The 18,006-nt window shown below is 38.5% G+C and overlaps 1 protein-coding gene across 9 annotated transcripts in view; it reads right to left on the bottom strand.

The window, feature by feature from the left end:
* The window catches only part of BNC2 (basonuclin 2), a 444,196-nt gene that overhangs the window by 252,058 nt on the left and 174,132 nt on the right, over positions 1 to 18,006 (bottom strand). For 6 of the 9 annotated variants that reach the window (XM_055302016.1, XM_055302015.1, XM_055302012.1 and 3 more), the window contains one exon: positions 5,224 to 5,307. The exons of the other annotated variants lie outside the window; for them this stretch is intronic. In XM_055302016.1, coding sequence (XP_055157991.1) covers positions 5,224 to 5,307 — 84 coding nt within the window. The remainder of the gene's footprint in view (positions 1 to 5,223; positions 5,308 to 18,006) is intronic. 9 annotated transcript variants of the gene reach the window in all.

Below are 18,006 nucleotides of genomic sequence, written 5' to 3'. Positions count from 1 at the left end.
ATCAACTAGAGAACATGTGGCAGACATTTTATGGATTATTTTTTAAATGTTAAAAAAAAAAGCTGATCTTATTCAGGGAATAAGGGGCCTCTTTCTTTGCCAAAAAGTGTAATAGGAAAACTGAAAGGCCACCTGTGTCAGCCCACCCTATAGTATGAACATAAGCTATAAGAGCATTTTGGAAAATATCTTCAAACTAAGATGAGGAAAAAAATCAGTATCAATACAGATTCCAAGCAGATGCAAAAGGCTTCTGTGCATGTAAGTGATTATGTGTGTGGCCTACACAGACTAATTTTCAAATGCCTCCAAACTCAGTGTACTTTCTCTTTTATAAACTATTTGGGATTAAAACTAGAAGCTCATCCATATCAACTTTGACAATGGACAGAAATACAGGGTAAGCTAATCAAGCCAAACAAGTTGAATTTTTCCCCTCATAGAAGGCTCTTTTAATCTTAAATGCCTACTGAATTTTACAGACATGCTACACTTAATATTTTGACAGTTGTTTATTAAAATTGCTTTCCTAGGAAGTTCTATGAAACCAACAGTCTAGTCTGTATCAGAATCGAGGCGATCAGAGGAGTCGAGATGATGGCATACTTGCAGCAAGCAGACAACAATAGGAAACTCTCAGCACTCCTAGAGTTGCATCAAATTTTCCATGGACCGAAACTAAAATGAAATAGTTCAATTACTAAGAGGTAGATAAGTAAAATAAACAACTAATTTCATACAGTGAAGTTGGGAGACAGTCATATGGACCTCATTCTGTTGTCTCCAAACACTGTATTGGGAGGGAAAAAAGGAGCTGAATAAACTTTAAACTCTCATGTAGGGATGTATTGCTTGTGTGTCCCTGGCAGATGTGGAAAGGAGATGAAATGGGCAAGGGAGAATCAAATATCCCATCGCTGCAGGTTTGCTGAGGCAAAGAGCACTGCAAAGATCTCACATCTGGCAATCATTTGTCAATAGCTGGAAAGAGAACGGCAGGAAACTTTCTGGCTCTTGGAGAAGATGAAAAGACAAAAACCATGTGTCACACACACACACACACACACACACACACACATATTCTGCAATGGTACAATGACTACTACACTTATTCTCCACCCCTCTACTCCCCCCTACATTTAATGATCTTCAGATATACTCAACTCCGTGGTCAAAAACATGTAGTCACTTGACTTGTTAAAGCTGCAGTGTATGTACATTTTTCAAATAAACCCCAGGGCTGATGTTAGAAAATCAAAATCAGTGAAGCATAGACCGCCTGGTACTTTGGGCAGGAATCCTTGTGGTTTAGTCAATAAACAGAATCTGAATGAAAGACACCACAGTAACTAGACAGTAACGTTTTGAACAGTTCTTAACCTGAAAGGGGGTTGGGGAAGGCGGGTGCACTAGTGACCATGGAGGTAAGGCTACCAGTGTACTTGGATGGCTCACTCTACCTGCAACATGACTGTGTTAAGCACAAGGTCATCTGCTGTTTTTTTTCTCTCTCTTTCTCTCTCTCTCTCACACATACACACACACACACACACACACACACACACACACACAGAGTGAACTTGTACTTGAGGAATGTTGTGAATGAATTTGGAAACAGTTTGTTGTTGTTTTCTAAATAATTATACCTGTTTAATAGGGTGGGAAGGAGAAACTTCAAATTCTATTTATTCCATACTGGTGATAATAATATAGAAATGTGCTGGCTTCATTATGAGTTCATAAAAATGACCAGCTTTGCCCTAGCAGATTTATTATACAATTAAAAAGTTTTCAAGACAACCCACACAAAATTAATTAACTTTTCTAAAATCACGGGAATTTAAATCTGGTCATGGTGATCGATAGACTTCAATAAGCAGCTTTCATTCACCCTTGTGCTGCATTTACCTAGCAGCAGCCGCCAAGCTCATCCCCGTGATTCCGTAAGTGAATGCTGCAGGTTGTTTAATAACCTGGCAACTTCACAGTAGCTTGTCAAATTATTACAGGAACAGTGTCATCACTAAACAAGCCTGATCACGGTTAATTACAATGCAGACTAGAGAGCAGCCACAATTGTTCATTAATTACAGGAAGCACCTCATTTAAATTTTATGGAAATTTACACTTGCACCCCAGTAAGTCTGGGAAAAAAAGTGATCCTTCACGCATTCACAGAAGAAAGGAGTCTGTGGTTTATGAAACACCACAGTAAATTGTGTCTATCTGGTACTGAAATATTGGTTCATTATTTACTCTAATTTTTAAGCACTTTAGTGATGAAAAATATCAAGTCAACCCCACTTCTTGAATTCCCAACCAAGAAAGGAACTGTGTTGGGTTAGTTGTAACAACTTAATACAGGAGAAGGCACAGTTAGACTCAAAAAATAACTTTTCTCTGACTGAAAGTATAATATTTAACAGCAATTAAGGGAAGTCTAAACTAGAATAACCACTTCCTAAAAAATAATTATATAACAGCACAATGTTTTGCTAATATACATCACTCAACCTCCCAAGCTAAAGAAAGTACACAGTTTCATATTCACTTCAAAAACCACTGAGGAAAATCAACAAAATTAGACAGTGAATCAAAGTCTTGATTTCCAGCTACTTCTCTAAATCAAGCATATAACACAAAAATCCAGCAGATACGCTTGCAAAAGTCAAGTCAGACACAGACTTCCAGGATAACAGCCATTCAAAACCAAAGATATGTTCATGAAAGAGTGTCAGGGATCTTGGGATTATTAAGTAATAAAGTTGCTAAGCCATCTGAAATTTTAGTGATAGAAAAAAAGTGAAAAGGAAAAAAATAAGAACAGAAAGGGACTCCATCAGTCATGAGAAATTATGTCAGCTAAAATAGAAAAGTAAATCAGATATGGTTGCTATGTCTAAATGAAACCCCTTCATAGGAAAGGATATAAACAAACTACTGCTCCTAAATCAAGGTATACAAGAGGTTATTCTCAGAATCAAGAGGCCAAACAGCAAATCCTCTAGTGGTTATAACATGGCCCTGGGGGACAGTCTGAAAATCAAGCAGGAAAAAGTAGATGCCTCTAGCAAATCCTATAGTGAATTCCCTGGAGTGCGGAATTAAACTAAAAACTAAAAAATGGCTCATTCCTTAGGAAAAAAAAAAAAAAAGACCAGAATACATGCCATGGCAAGAATGAAAGGATTCTAAGGTAAAAACTATTCCTGAAATTATTAGCTGGTGAAGAACATACTGTCAGTTTTTTTTTTTTATGACTGACATAATGTGGATATGTACCAGGTATCATTAAAATGTATGGAAGTCATATTTAGAAAGGAAGAGGAAAACGAGAAGGAAATGTTCAAATGGGTCCCAGTTAATGTACCAATTCGCCACATTTGACTTTTTGAACAGATTCAACCTTTCCACTGGGTCTGCCAAAATGGTGTTGCAAGAGGAGGAGTCCAATAAAATGAGACTCATTTCTCTGCCCAGGGGCTTGGTCTTCTTTGCAAAGGACTGTGCTGAACTGTCAACTCTACAAATGTTTAACTACCTACAACCGGGGTTTCACTTAAACTAGTAAATATACATCTTCTTTCTTGCTATGTTAAAATAATATGCTCTGTTGGTCTCTTTCAGTTTTATTTCACACAGTTACATCTGCAAAACCCATCACTCTTTGCTTCATAACTCAAGGTTCACAAACAGATTATCCAACAACCACCCATGACAAACCATTCCAGGTGATGTGTTTGAAGAACATTGCTTGTCCTACCCAAAGAGGTCAAGGATCAGACCACTCTCCAGGAAAAGTCTTCCATCACTCTGCATTTATGTGTCACATACAAGCTGTTCGGTTTCTAAAACTGTGAAATACATGACCATGTCTCATATGTGTCACACCTGCTTTTCTGTTATACTGTAGCCATACACCACCCAGACAGTACCAGCTTGCGGCACAGCAGAACTCAGGTGGTCTTCCCTAGGCCAAGAGCAGGTGTGCAGGAGATGGTAGACTCTCCAGTACCATAAAAACTGAAACCTCTTCCTACCATCACTTCCACCTTCACTGCAACTGTGAAGTCAATTCTTACAACTATTCTCCTCTCACATAGGGTATCTAAGTCAGTAAAAATGCTTTAAAACTAAGCTCATGGCTCAGCGGTTTGGCGCCTGCCTTCGGAGCAGGGCGTGATCCTAGAGTCCCGGGATCGAGTCCCACATCGGGCTCCCTGCATGGAGCCTGCTTCTCTCTCTGCCTCTCTCTCTCTCATGAATAAATAAATAAAATCTTAAAAAAAAAAAAAAAAACTAAGCTTACCATGCTCATCCCGTTAAGTCTGAAAATTTAGAAAATGATGCCAAATGCATGTCCTAAAAAATAATATGTGTTTACTCATCTGTGTGATACCATTCACATTACAACTTCAGCTAGTATCTTTGCATTAGTATCGCACACATTCCTTAAATATTAAAAGGCATATTAAGTAAAGATATATCTTTAAACAAGATGTCACATTTTTATTTTTTATCTGTGATACACTAAACTACTTCTAATGTCCCAAGACCACATAACATGAACTGAATACTTTCACTTTGCTAATAAACTTAGTATTGTATCACAGGACGTATCTCCTCATACATGAAAAGGGAAGATACTTATTAAATCATACTTTTCTATTACAATGCCCAGTTGAATGGCTTCTGTTCTCCTGAGCTAAACCATAATGCAGGAAACATGACTTGCTTACCACGTGTCTCTAGTGCCTAGCACAGTACCAAGCACATGATAACGATTTTTAAAGATAAGAGCTAGTCTTTACTGAGGGCCTATGCTAAGCGCTAGTTTATATGTTAGAACATTTACTCTTCATAATCACCTTGGGTGGTAAGTCTCCATTTTATAGATGGGAAAGCTAAAGCTCAGTTTGGTTGAGTAACTTTGCCAAAAGTCTCATAATAACTTTTGTCAACCTAGGCAGCCAGCTATCAAGAAACCATGTTCTTATCCACTGCAATATATATCATTTCTTGAATGAATACATGTATTATCTCCAGTTACAGAGAATTTATCCTGAAAAGGACTTTTTATTGCATACATGCTACCCTGATTCTTCTTTTACACCTGTCTCAACAGTTGTCCATCTCCTGATGGCACTGATATATCTGTATGGCCTTCAGGGATCACTGTTTCTGTCACACCACCCCCAACTAATAAAGCAATAAGACTCCAACCTGGACTTCCAGCCTCTGGTCTGGTTCCTCCAGGTTTGGGCAAAAGTCTGCACCCAGCACTCTGCCAGCACATGCCACTGGAACCTAGGGGAATATGGCCAAGTTAGATGCTGGGTGTGGAGGCTGCTAAAAACTACATACACACACATCTGATCCAGACAGAAGCAGATATGAAAAAGGCCATCATGGCTTCATTGGGTTTTGACATTCAGTATGCCAAATATATTATATCATATAACCAAGTTTATCAACTATCAGAAGGCAAATTCTAAAAAGAAAAGATCCACAAAACTTTTATTCCCCATTGTATCCACAGCATGTAGCACAAAGTAGGCATTTAATGAATATGTCTGGATGGGAGGAGGAGAGAAGGTAAAGTACAAGAGAAAAAGAAACATAAACATAGAATCTCTGCTTGATATTGGTGACATTTTTCCCTCTTAATTTTCTTATGTGAGAATGAAAAACATTGTATTCTCTAATGCCTAAAGTTCCTTTCCACTGTTAAAATATCTGTTCAAATTTATTTTTCCTATTCATGTATATAGGTTAGCGCAGACTTTATCAATATTTATTTACTATCTCTAAATTTTAATAGGCTTATTTTATGTCTGTTCCAGTAATGAAAATGATAACAAAACAGCTATAATTTAGAATGTTCCCTATATCTAAAATTCTACACTGAAAGCCACTAAGATTCTCTTTCAAAATTAAATTATCTTAATTAGTCGATCTCATCTCAAAATATTGCCTCTACTGTCACCTGCTTACTTCATTTTAGATTTTTTTTTAAATAAAGACTAAAGGACTTAGATTCCATCTAAACCTGCTTTCTGCTTTTTTAAAAAAGTTCTTTGAATCACTACTATTTCCAAACACATACTATCTTTGTTAATCATACAACTATCTTTATCATAATCCATCAATCAGTTTCAACCCACCTGTCTTCTTTCCCTATCAAAGCCCACCTTTGCTGTTCTGTGCTTTAACTCCACTTAGGATCATCTGTGCCAGTCAATTTTCTTTGCTGAGATCAGTTTTCAGCCAAGTGTGTGCTGCCTTAGAAGATATTTTCCTCTTTCTTTCCACCCACAAATCAGTTCACTTCTCTAAATTTAAAAAATTTTTCAATAAAGTCCACTTTGCAAGTTTACCAGAGAGCATTACTAATATTTTTTTAAAAAGCACTCAGTCAAGACCCCTGGGTGGCTCAGCGGTTGAGCGTCTGCCTTTGGCTCAGGGCATGATCCCTGTTGGGGATCTGGCAGGGAGCCTGCTTCTCCCTCTGTCTATGTCTCTTTCTCTCTGTCTTTCATGAATAAATAAATAAAATCTTTACAAAAAAAAAAAAAAAAGCACTCAGTGAACTCTTTAGACATTTTTGGGACCACCGCTCCTATTTTTTTAGGTTTTGCATTCTTTCTTCTAGCTTATGTCCATGAAGTGACATGGACAGATTATCATCTGTCTTTGAACTTACCCACTCTTCACCTACAAATTTCACAGTGGGGCCCAAGAGGGGAAGTAAGAGAGGTCACATTTACTAAGCACCTGCAATGTGCCAGTCACCATGTGGGCACCTTAAGTGTGGATTTTTCCCTTCATCAGTCTTATGGGATATGAGCATTTCCATTTGACAAATGAAAAAAAACCCAAGGCTTCAAGTAGGTAAGTAACAAGCTCATGTTAACATACGAGAAAGTTACAATGCTCAAACTTAAGAAATGAGAAGATGGAGAATATATTTCAAAGAAGTTAATTAAAAACATGCAATAGTTGCATTTAATGGCTTCTACTCTAGATGCATTTGTTGATGTTTCATATGAAAGAAATTACAAAAAAGACAAAGGAAGTGGAGAAAATATGTTACCAAGACTTACTACTTGCTCTGTGGTCTTAGACAACATAATGTGAACCTATCCTCTACCTTGAGGAAGGAGAAAGACATGGAGTACAGAGAAGAGATACTGTGTACTGGTGTAGTGGCACACATAGACTGGTGCTGATGCCACCCTTCAGTTGACATATGGAGGGGCACTAATGAGATCTGAAACAGTAATTCTCCCTACAGTGCAACAGAAAAACTAGGAAAAAAAATATTCTTGGAATATTCCACATCAAAGCAATCCCTGCTAGCTTCCAAAAGACCGCAATAAATGAGACTACTTAACTGATTAAAGCACATTCATGAGCCAGAATATGTATATTGCAAATCAAGTGTAAATAATACTTTATGTACACAAAACAATTCCCACTTACCTTGATATTATTAGACTGTATCACCAATACTAAGTTTCTAGTTCTTTTATACCATCCCCCAGAATGCATTTGATAAACACTCTCAAGAGGAAAGGAGAAAGTTAGATGGCAATTACACTCAATTATAACCTCAGACACTTAGCACAGTTTCTGAAAGAAAACAAAAAGGTCTGTGAATAAGTTGGAAGGAAACAGTGCCAGGCTACTAGAATGTTTCAGCTATCCAAATCATGAAAAGAACTGCACTAGGGACATGAGGTAGCACTCTCAAACTTAGAATCCTAGGGTTTCCAAAAGGAAAAAAAAATCTATCAGGATCCATATAAATAAAATCCTGTATTTTATTTTTAAATATATTTATTTATTTATTCATGAGAGATATACAGAGAGAGGCAGAGACATAGGCAGAGGGAGAAGCAGACTCCCTACTGGGAGCCTGATGCAGGACTTGATCCCAGGACTCTGGGATCATGCCCTGAGGCAAAGGCAGATGCTCAACCACTGAATCACCCAGGCATCCCTGAACTCCTGTGTTTTAAAAAGGAAATTGAAACTTAAAATTGCACAGTTGTACTACTGGATTCACTAACGATATCCTCTCCCACATCACCTACCACACTGTGTGACAATACTGGATAAAGAAAAAAAATTAAGGGGAAACCACATATATCTGTTTCCTAATTCATCAAAATATACCAGGGAAAAAACAAATGATATATAAGTTGATAACCTAATTAGTTACAATTCTGCATACCTAGACAATTAGGACTTTTGATTTAGAAGCCTCAATAGTGAGACAGCTAGCTAGACGCGATCAAAAACATGACTGACAGATATAGCAAAGATAAATTGTCCAGCCCCTTATCATCACTCCAGTTTAAATTAAGATAATAAAATATGGTGTGTACCTCACCACCATTTTTTTGGAATGTACAGTTTAAATTGATTTGAAGAGCTCCAATTTTATCTGCTTTCCTTCATGTTCAGTGTTTAGTGCCTTTTTCAACACCATACTTTATTTTTTTTTAAGATTTTATTTATTTATTCACAAGAGACACACACATACACAGAGGCAGAGAAAAAAGACAGAGGGTGGAGAAGCAGGCTCCATTCAGGGAGCCTGATGTGGGACTCAATCCTGGGACTCCAGGACCATGCCCTGAGCCTCAACCGCTGAGCCACTTGGGAGTCCCCGACACCATACCTTAAAACAAAGTTCTCTACACTGATTTTCACAAAACATTTCACAGTGATATTTATCTCTGAAAAGTAATAAGACTAGGGGATTTTTTTATTTTTTATTCGTTTTTGCATCTTAGTATATTTCGCTTTCAAAGTTTTTAAGTTAAAAATAACAAAAAGTACTAAACCGATCGGCTAATATTTCTGGACAGTATGCCATGGGTTTAATCATGGGATAATAATTGTCTAGTACTCATCTAAATTTCATTCTGCTATTGCTATAATAGGAAGTAGGAGGCCTTGAAAGGGACCCTCTAGAATCCCCAGGGCAAGTCCAAGCTGAGTGCATATCTACTCTCCAGGACATACCTCAAAGGAATCATGGTGTGTGAGAGAGCTATTTACATCTTACTTTGTGTATAATCAGCAGAAACAAAAGATATGACAACAAGTATAAAAGCCTCCCTCTCTTTCCCTCTTTCTCCTCTCTCAGGGGAATTCAGCAAGGGAGGGCCAGTGGGCATTCACTTCAGTGTCAAAAGGGCTTCCAGAAAACACATTTTCTGTGGGGCAGGGAGGAAATATGGCAGGCTTCCTACACACACACACACACACACACACACACACACTCACACAAGGTCTTTGTTTACTGAGATCACACATAAAAACTGTTAGGGGCCAGACTTCTGAAAAGAACATTGAAAAAGCCCCACAACGGGAGCTACTACTCAAAATAACTGAAACTGAATGAGGCAGTAGGTGTCTATAAGGAAAGGGCCAAAGGAAGAAACAAAGAGGCACAGGAATGATAACTTCAGAATAGAAACACGTTACCAAGAAAAGGATTATAGAGTCTGGGATGCTTCTTGCAGAGTCAGGGCCCATTTGAAATTTTATTTTATTTTTAAACATTAAACATTCAGGTAGCCATTTGCCTGATAGGCACTATAAAAGTCAGAGCCTAAATAAACAAACTAACTTCCATGTCAGCTCAAGGCTCTTCAGTTAGGCTGGCCACAAGCCTGGATCAGTTCTGAAGTACATGTGTTTTGGTGACTGCAGTCTAGCAGTGCAGGGATGTGGGGAACTATCTGAACCCATGAAAAACTTGGAAAAGAGTGAAAAGACAAAATTTGTTTTAAGAAAGACAGTGGGAGAGAGAGAACCCAAAAAAAGTTCCTTCAGAGGACAGAGGACATGGCTGGGTATAAGATCTGTCACATTCCAAGCTGGAGAAAAGTACTGATACAACTTCAGCCTAATTTCAGTTGTTAGACAATGCCAAGCAGCAAGAGGAAAAATTACTCAGATAACACAAAGAATACAGGAAGACCATTAAGTGAAATAGATTTGGCAGTAAGCTAGTCAGGAGCTCTTGCAAGAAAGAGCAGAGAAAAAAAGAAATTAATTACCCAACATGTAAAGATGAAGATGTACACTGAATATTGCTACAAAGTAAATGAATACAAAAACTGAAAAAAAAAAACATAAGAAAACAAACTGCTGCTAGATGTGCAGATAACTTATACCTTAAATTTTCAGGCTACAATTTAACTAAAGATAAAATCCTGGGCCTCACCCTTTTCAGCCACAGAACCCCATACTGAACCTCAGAAGGGACAAGTATACAGAAGCTAAAGTTCAAGAATAAAAACGCTGCTAAACAACCAGAAAGGAACTGGTAAGTCTGAATGGTATTGATCCAGTCTCCCCGATACAGAATGGCCAGAAATATGCCTGTTCTCATAGAGGCCTTAGATGAGGCATGGTTGTATCCACAGCAACAGGGCAATAATGAGAGATATAGCATACGGGAACTAAATAGGACACAGGACAGTCCTCTCTAGAGTATTCCCAGAATAAGGAACTACAGGATCAAGGTGAGAGAGGAAAGAGCGGGAAGGGTCAAGGAAGTGATTCTGCTACTCAACAGGTTGACAGACACAGATGATTACTGCATCAGGGTGCAGGGTGGGCACACCACCTCACAAGAGCCAGGGACTGTTTAATTGGGGTTCACTCTCTTTCTGCCTCGGGAGCTGGTTCTCTTGGGTGAGCCAGGGCCCTCAGCTCTGTGACAGGAGCAACCTCTGCAGGTATAATTACAGGAGATTTTCACAGCCACACACAATACTTTATTTTTATAGTGTGAAATGTGGAATAGAAGTAAAAAATCTCTCTTTCCTGGTAACACCCTGCAGAGCCTGATGGACCATGAATAACACCGAAATTACATAGACTCTTTCTTCTAGAGCCCTCAAAGGGCTTTACACATAGTATTTATGTGTAGGAGGAAAGGAGAAAATTTCTATCATACTCTTTTTAAACAAGGAAACTGAGGTCCATCACTACAGTCTTCCCCCACATTTGATAAATTGAATGGACTTGAAATTAAGACAAAGTTCTTTAAACTACCACACTAGTGCTTTACTAGAAAGCCTTTTACCACATGAAGACTGGCTTATTTGTCCAATTCTTGTTTTACATGGGTTTTAGCAGTGAAGAAAACGTGAATGAAGTTATTTGTAACTTGCCATGGATGAGCTTTATACTTGAAAAAGAGAAGTACAAAATCTGATTATTTTCAACTGGTTTGCAATCATTCTTGTAATTGAGTATTCTAGAAATTGAACACCTCAGACTATTGCTGACAAGCATATACATTGCCAAGCCTGACAAGTGACATGAAGTGAAATATATATTTTTTTAAAGATTTTATTTATTTATTTGAGAGAGGGAGAGGAAGAGAGCATGTGAGCATGATTAGGGAGGAGACAAAGAGGAACAAGCAGACTCCCTGCTGAGCAGGGAGCCTGACACAGGGCTCCATCCCAGACTCAGAGTTCATAACCTGAGCCAAAGTCAGATGCCTAACTGAGCCACTCAGGTGCCCCTTAAATTTCGAGTATGCTTATATACCCATGTTAAGTTTCTTTTTGCCCTCAAGGCTCAATTCTAACTATTTTAAAGACAGGTAATATTAAAAACTCCCCTGGCTTTGGTGTTAGACCTCTATTTTAACCCCAGAGGCAGTACCTTATAAAGCTTATCAGTAAAGTACCAATTCAGAGCCTTGTTTCCTGTATCCATAAAATGGGAATAATTATATTTTTACTGTGTAAGGTTAGTTAGGCTGAAGATGACACAGATAAAGCACTTAACTAAGCATGCAGTAGGGACACAGTATAGGTAAAAGATACTTCCCCAGATATCACCCCACGCCCTTCTCAGCACACTCCCATGAGAACTAGAAGTTTGAGACAAAGAAGGAAGGGGTTTTGGGGGAGTTGGTGAACGTTAGTAACAGAGGAATAATAATACAAGCAATTAGGGAAACTAGAAAATAATATCTATTCAATTAGTCTCCATCAGGGGCCAGGTCATCAACTTTCAAAAGACTTCCTAGAAAGCTGTGTTAATTAAAAAAGACCATAAAGTCTTTGTCTAAGCTCTGAGAGACTGATCATTATAGTCTTCAGTGGTGGAAGGAATGAGGTGGCACATTTCACACTGCTATTCCTGCCCCAACCAAGCCCTTCACAATGAAAACATATGTAATTTTTCGAGTTTTCTTTCATGCTAGTGGTTTGACCTATGAATTAAAAACAAGAAGCTTTGGGCACCTGGGTGGTTCAGTGCTTGAGCATCATCTGCCTTCGCCTTAGGGCATGATCCCGGGGTCCTGGGATCAAATTCCGCATCAGGCTCCCCACAGAGAACCTGATTCTTCTTCTGCCTATGTCTCTGCCTCTCTCTCTTTCTCTCATGAATGAATAAATAAAAATCTTTTAAAAAAATAAGGAGCTTCCAAGGAAGATAGGTCAATAAAAGGTGAAGAACCTCTACCCTTTGGGGACTAAAAAACAAAAACAAAAAACCCCAAAAAGCTGAACATGTTAAAAAGCAAACTGATAGACAAAACCAACATTCTAGGTCAGTGGTTCAAAGTGTACTCCTCAGCCAAGGCACATTATTAACATTACCTAGGAACTCATCTGAAGTACGCTTGGCACTGAAGACCTGAGACCCAATGTGACAAAACCTAGGGGTGGAGCCCAGCAAGCCTGTCAGGTAATGCTGAACAGCATTAAGGTTTGAGAATCACTAGCATAAATAAACGAGAAAATAAAAAAAGAACTGGGAAGGCAAAAGCTCTCTAGATGGTATCTTAGCTTTAGAAAATATAGGCCTTTTACCAAAGAGGGTGGGTGGGCAATGGTAAAGGAAAAAAAGCAGCACACACCAGGGCATAAATTGCAGGATGTCCCAAAATCTTACTCTGAAGAAGAGATGGAATGCCAGAGAAGGAGTCTCTTAAGAGGGAAAGCCAAAATAAGCAAGCCACTTGAGCAGTGGTCTGTCCAACGCCACAGATGCTGCAAACATCAGAAGAAAATGATTTGAGGATAGACATTAATTTCAGCATTTAAACTAAAAGTACTTTAAAATGATCCTGGTAACCTCGAACTCAGCCATTGGGTTTGTTCCATTCAGCCTGCCTTTCCACAGCGATCAAGAGTGAGGATAAATGTAACTATCTCTAATGAGGGGAAAGAGTCTATTTCAAGTAATGATCACCAAGCCACTGAATTTTCTTTTCTTTTTTTTTTTTTTTTTGAGGGGGTGGCATTTTTTTTAGAAAGGAGTTCACTTTTGAGAAAATGGGTGCATTTTACTTGATCTTACTTCATCAGAGGCACAAAATGGGACACACCAAAAGGGTTTTTTTTCTTCCCAAATTTAACAATACCAAAAGACAAAAATGTATGTGAGAAAGCGGAAAAGGGAATCTGAGGGATGACATAAGATAGAAGAATGTGTTATGTGCCAGAGAGCAAGAAAACAAATATTACTCCCAAAAAACTCAATGTCTCAAGTTACCCAGTTCTGGCCCTTACAAAAATGCCTGATCCTGGGAAATAATAAAGTCAACCAAACAGTTGCCCTGATTGCAGTGACTATGCCAGAAGTAATATCTCTGCTGGAAAAGATTAATATGGCCTCAGGTACCTTGCATCGATGAGCAAATGTATTGGTTTCCATCCCTATCAAGGAAAGGGAATGGAAGTATGTGAATGACACAGATGTTTACAATCTTGAGCAGGATTAAGTCTTTGGCCCTACCTTAAACCAATTATGGTTAGAAAAAAGTTTTAGTAGCCATACATAAAACCAAGAGACAAATACAAAGAACACTTAAGCTGGATTTAATGCACAGTAGTTGTCTAGAGATAGAGATTCCTCTGGACTAGCCCTTTGCCCCAATTGACAGGACTTAAACTCACTATGAAAAGTAAGGCTAAAGGAGGCCACAAACTGTACCAACAGACCAGAGGAATTCCGACTGCTGTAAACAGGAGAGCCAGGGGAGCCTTTACCATGCTGCCAAAGTGCATAATGTAGCATACTGAAGATCAGTGAATCAACGTGGTTTTCTTTGCATGCAAAGTTTGAACACAGGTAATGATAAGAAAGGAAATGGGAAGGCAGATTGAGGCTTGCTGTTCCATACGGTAAAAACTTTCCCAATTCAAACATAAATCATACTGTGTATTGTACAATACCTCTCCAAATCTGTTAAGGATCCCAGGCAAAAAGAATGTACAACATACAAAGTTGATTTCTACAGACTGTCCACCCTCTCACTAACCACAGCCCCTATTCCATCCCAAGGACACTAATCCTAACTGGAGGAGGTCTAGGGAAAATGAAATGCTTCAGTATTCTGTACCAGAGAGATGAAAAGTAAATGTAAATGCCTCCTACCAGCAGCATCTCTTTGTTACTGTGGGTCTCAGGAAGTGATGAGAAGAGAAAGTAAAAGAGAGTTTCTTAAATTTTCCTTGGGAAATTTTACAAAGTATTTTTTCAAGCATATTTTACTCCAAAAATCTAGTGGCTTTAGAGGCTAAAAGATGCAGCTCAGTAGACAAAATAATGCTTTATAAATGATAAAACACATGATTTTCTTTTGGTTTGTTTTTGGTGTTAGTAGCCTTACCTGAAGATAGAGCTACATATGTCATCAACTTACCTAATGGTAAGCAATGCTGTAAAACATCATTTGCTCTCTATAGGCTTTTCTTCTGGTGATGTGAAGCTCTTCCCAAATTTCACAGGCCACCCATATAAAAACAGTGCTCCCAAATCCCTCCCTATTCCTTACCTCTCCTGTGAATTTTAGTGCTGTACTTTCGAGTACCCACTAGAGCAAAAAAGCAAAGCAAACAGGTTCACTGAAATCTTACCTTTACTACAGCTCTCCCCGGACTTTGCTATCTTTTGCAATGTTACCACTTTAATCCCATTAACAAAGACTCAGAACCACAGATCATGATTAAAAGCCTTCTCCTTATTTCCCAAACCCAATAAATGGGTTTACTGAAAGCCTATCCATTCTTCCCTTCCAAGTTCTTCAACTGCCTCCTCACACACACAGATTTCCCTCCTTCCAGATCATATCTAAGAAGTACATGCTCAGACCTTTGCCATAACCCTTAAGTGATAATACCACCTTTATCATTTTATACTCATCAACCAGTGCCATATATCACCACTCCAATTGTCAAACATTCTCCTAGATGATGTTTAGAGCTCCCCACAAATTACCAATTAAAAGTTCCTTCCAGACCCTAGTTCTCTACCTTGCCTTTCCAGCTTTATTTTTTCCTCCTTCTTCATGACAAATACAAGACAGTCTCATTAGACTATTGGATGTATCTTGCATACTGATTTGGACTTTCCTAATTTGACACAGTTTACATGCTGCTCTTTCTAGAATACCTTCTCCTGCATTATACTTTTGAAAATCTTTGTTTTTCCCAATGCCACTTCTACAAAGTTTTCTGATACCCCGAGGCAGCAAAGGTCTCCTCCCCAGTGTTCTACCATCCTTAGGGATCTCCCCACTATACAACTTTAGGCTGTAAATACATGTTTTTCTTTCCTTAAGGAGCTTATGTCTCTTTGTATTCCCCCGTAATCCCTACTACACTGCTTTACACACACAGCAGATAGCCAACAAATACATGCAAAATAAATAATAAATAAATCTCTTAAAATTCATAGTGGCACCAGTAAGCCAATGCTACAAATATACTGATTTTAACTGTGCCTTTATTCATCAGATCCTCAACAAACACCCTTAAGGCAGGTAAGGGCCAATAATTTCTATTTTATAGAAATTCAAGATGCATGGAGGTTACTATTTATGCACAGAACATTCTTCTGAGTATAATTTAACCTGTAAAGGTTCAGTAACTCCTTCAACATCACCTTGTTGGTTTGTGGTGTGTTTCTATGGAAATGATACTTCTCTTGCTGGACTTTCCTTCCAGCTTTACTTCAGGATACCTCTAAAACCTGACGCCATCAAAGCAATCTTCCAGAGATGAGAAAACGTGCAACACTTTCTCTACAATAGAGGTGTACGAGATTTCTCTCTGCCTCACAAGTTGTCAACATATGCTGAAATCTGAAGTACAGAACGAGAAAATAAATACTGGCATACTTAGCCTCTTAATTTAAAATTTACTAGACTTTGAAGTAGAAGCCAGTATGAAAAGCTCCTGTTATAAGCTCTTTAAAACATGTATTGATTGCCACGTACCTGGAAAGAAAGTAATCAGCCCATTACACTGCCCTGACATAGGAACACATTTCCAAGACACTATAAAAGTGGCTTACAGACAACTGAAAATAAATTTCCATCCCCAATCAGTATCTCCTTTATTTCAAGCCGGAAGTAGGCAACTACAGCCTACGGGCCAACTGCTAGCCTGCGATCTACTTTTGTAAATAAATTTTAATTGAAATATAGCTATGCTATTTCTTTATATCATCTATGATTGTGGCTACAGAGACAGAATTAAATAGTTGCTATAAAAACCACATGGCAAAAAAAAAAAAAAAAAAAAAACACCACATGGCTACATGGCTGCCTAAAATATTTACTATCAAGACCTTTATAAAAAAGGTTTACCAACCCCTGTTTTAAAGTGTGCAAAAGGGCAGCCCAGGTGGCTCAGCGGTTTAGCGCTGCCTTCAGCCCAGGGCATGATCCTGAAGTCCCAGGATTGAGTCCTATGTCCGGCCCCTGCCTGGAGCCTGCTTCTCCCTCTGCCTGTGTCTCTGCCCCCCCCCTCATTCTGTGTGTGTGTGTGTGTGTATTCTTATGAATAAATAAAATCTTTAAAAAAAATAAAGTGTGCAAAATTTTATCTCTCTCCCCAGCAATATCTCTTTCAAGAATCTTCAGAAATAAGAATATAGTGCAATTAAGGAGGCCTCCCTTAGGGATCCCTGGGTGGCGCAGCGGTTTGGCGCCTGCCTTTGGCCCAGGGCGCGATCCTGGAGACCCGGGATCGAATCCCACGTCGGGCTCCGGTGCATGGAGCCTGCTTCTCCCTCTGCCTGTGTCTCTGCCTCTGTCTCTCTCTGTGTGTGACTATCATAAATAAATAAAATTTAAAAAAAAAAAAAAAAAAGAATATAGTGCAAACAAGAGTGTTCATGTTGAAGCTACACTCCTCTTAAAAGAACTGGTAACAACCTCAACATCCACAAAACAAGAACCTATTACATAAATTATGGTACAATGATTTACTAGGAATCCATTAAAAATTATGATGGATATCTAGATTTACAGACATAAAAAGTATCTATAAGACAGTTTAGTAAAATTTAAAAAGTCATGTATCTATAATCATTCTATGCAACTAATTCCCATCCCTACGTTTGCATGTACAACCAAATGAAAAAAAAATGACTTAAAAGATGTTAATGAAATGTTTCCTTAGTGGCAGCTTTTCATACAGTTTTTACTCTCTGTAGTTTGCTTAATCAGATCTATACAAATGCATATGTATCCTTTACACAAAAGATGTAAAAAAAATAGTTTAAAGCATTAAAACTTAAAATGAAGGTACAAAGTTTACATTCTGCATTTTATAAAGCACTAAGTTTTTCAGAAAACAAAAGATATTTTTTGTTTTTGTTTGGGCAGGCTTCTGGTTTTGTTGTTGCTGTTTAAATTTTTCCTTTTTCTTTGTTTTAAAGGTAAAAAGGCTCTTTTTTTTTTTTAAAGATTTTATTTATTTATTCATGAGAGACACACACAGAGAGAGAAGCAGAGACACAGGCAGAGGGAGAAGCAGGCTCCCTGCAGGGAGCCCGATGTGGGACTCGAGCCCGGGTCTCCAGGATCATGCCCTGGGCCGAAGGCAGGTGCCAAACTGCTGAGCCACCCAGGCGTCCCGGTAAAAAGGTTCTTAAGCCTACTAATAACCAGCATATCTAGGCCTTGGCATTCCCACTATATATGGCAACCTCAGTTTTGGATGG

Source organism: Nyctereutes procyonoides, unplaced genomic scaffold (genome assembly GCF_905146905.1).
Source record: "Nyctereutes procyonoides isolate TBG_1078 unplaced genomic scaffold, NYPRO_anot_genome, whole genome shotgun sequence".
In the NCBI taxonomy this organism is placed as follows: Eukaryota; Metazoa; Chordata; class Mammalia; order Carnivora; family Canidae; genus Nyctereutes; species Nyctereutes procyonoides.
Note: the sequence above shows the minus strand (reverse complement) of the source record. Positions and strands in the feature narration are given on the sequence as shown.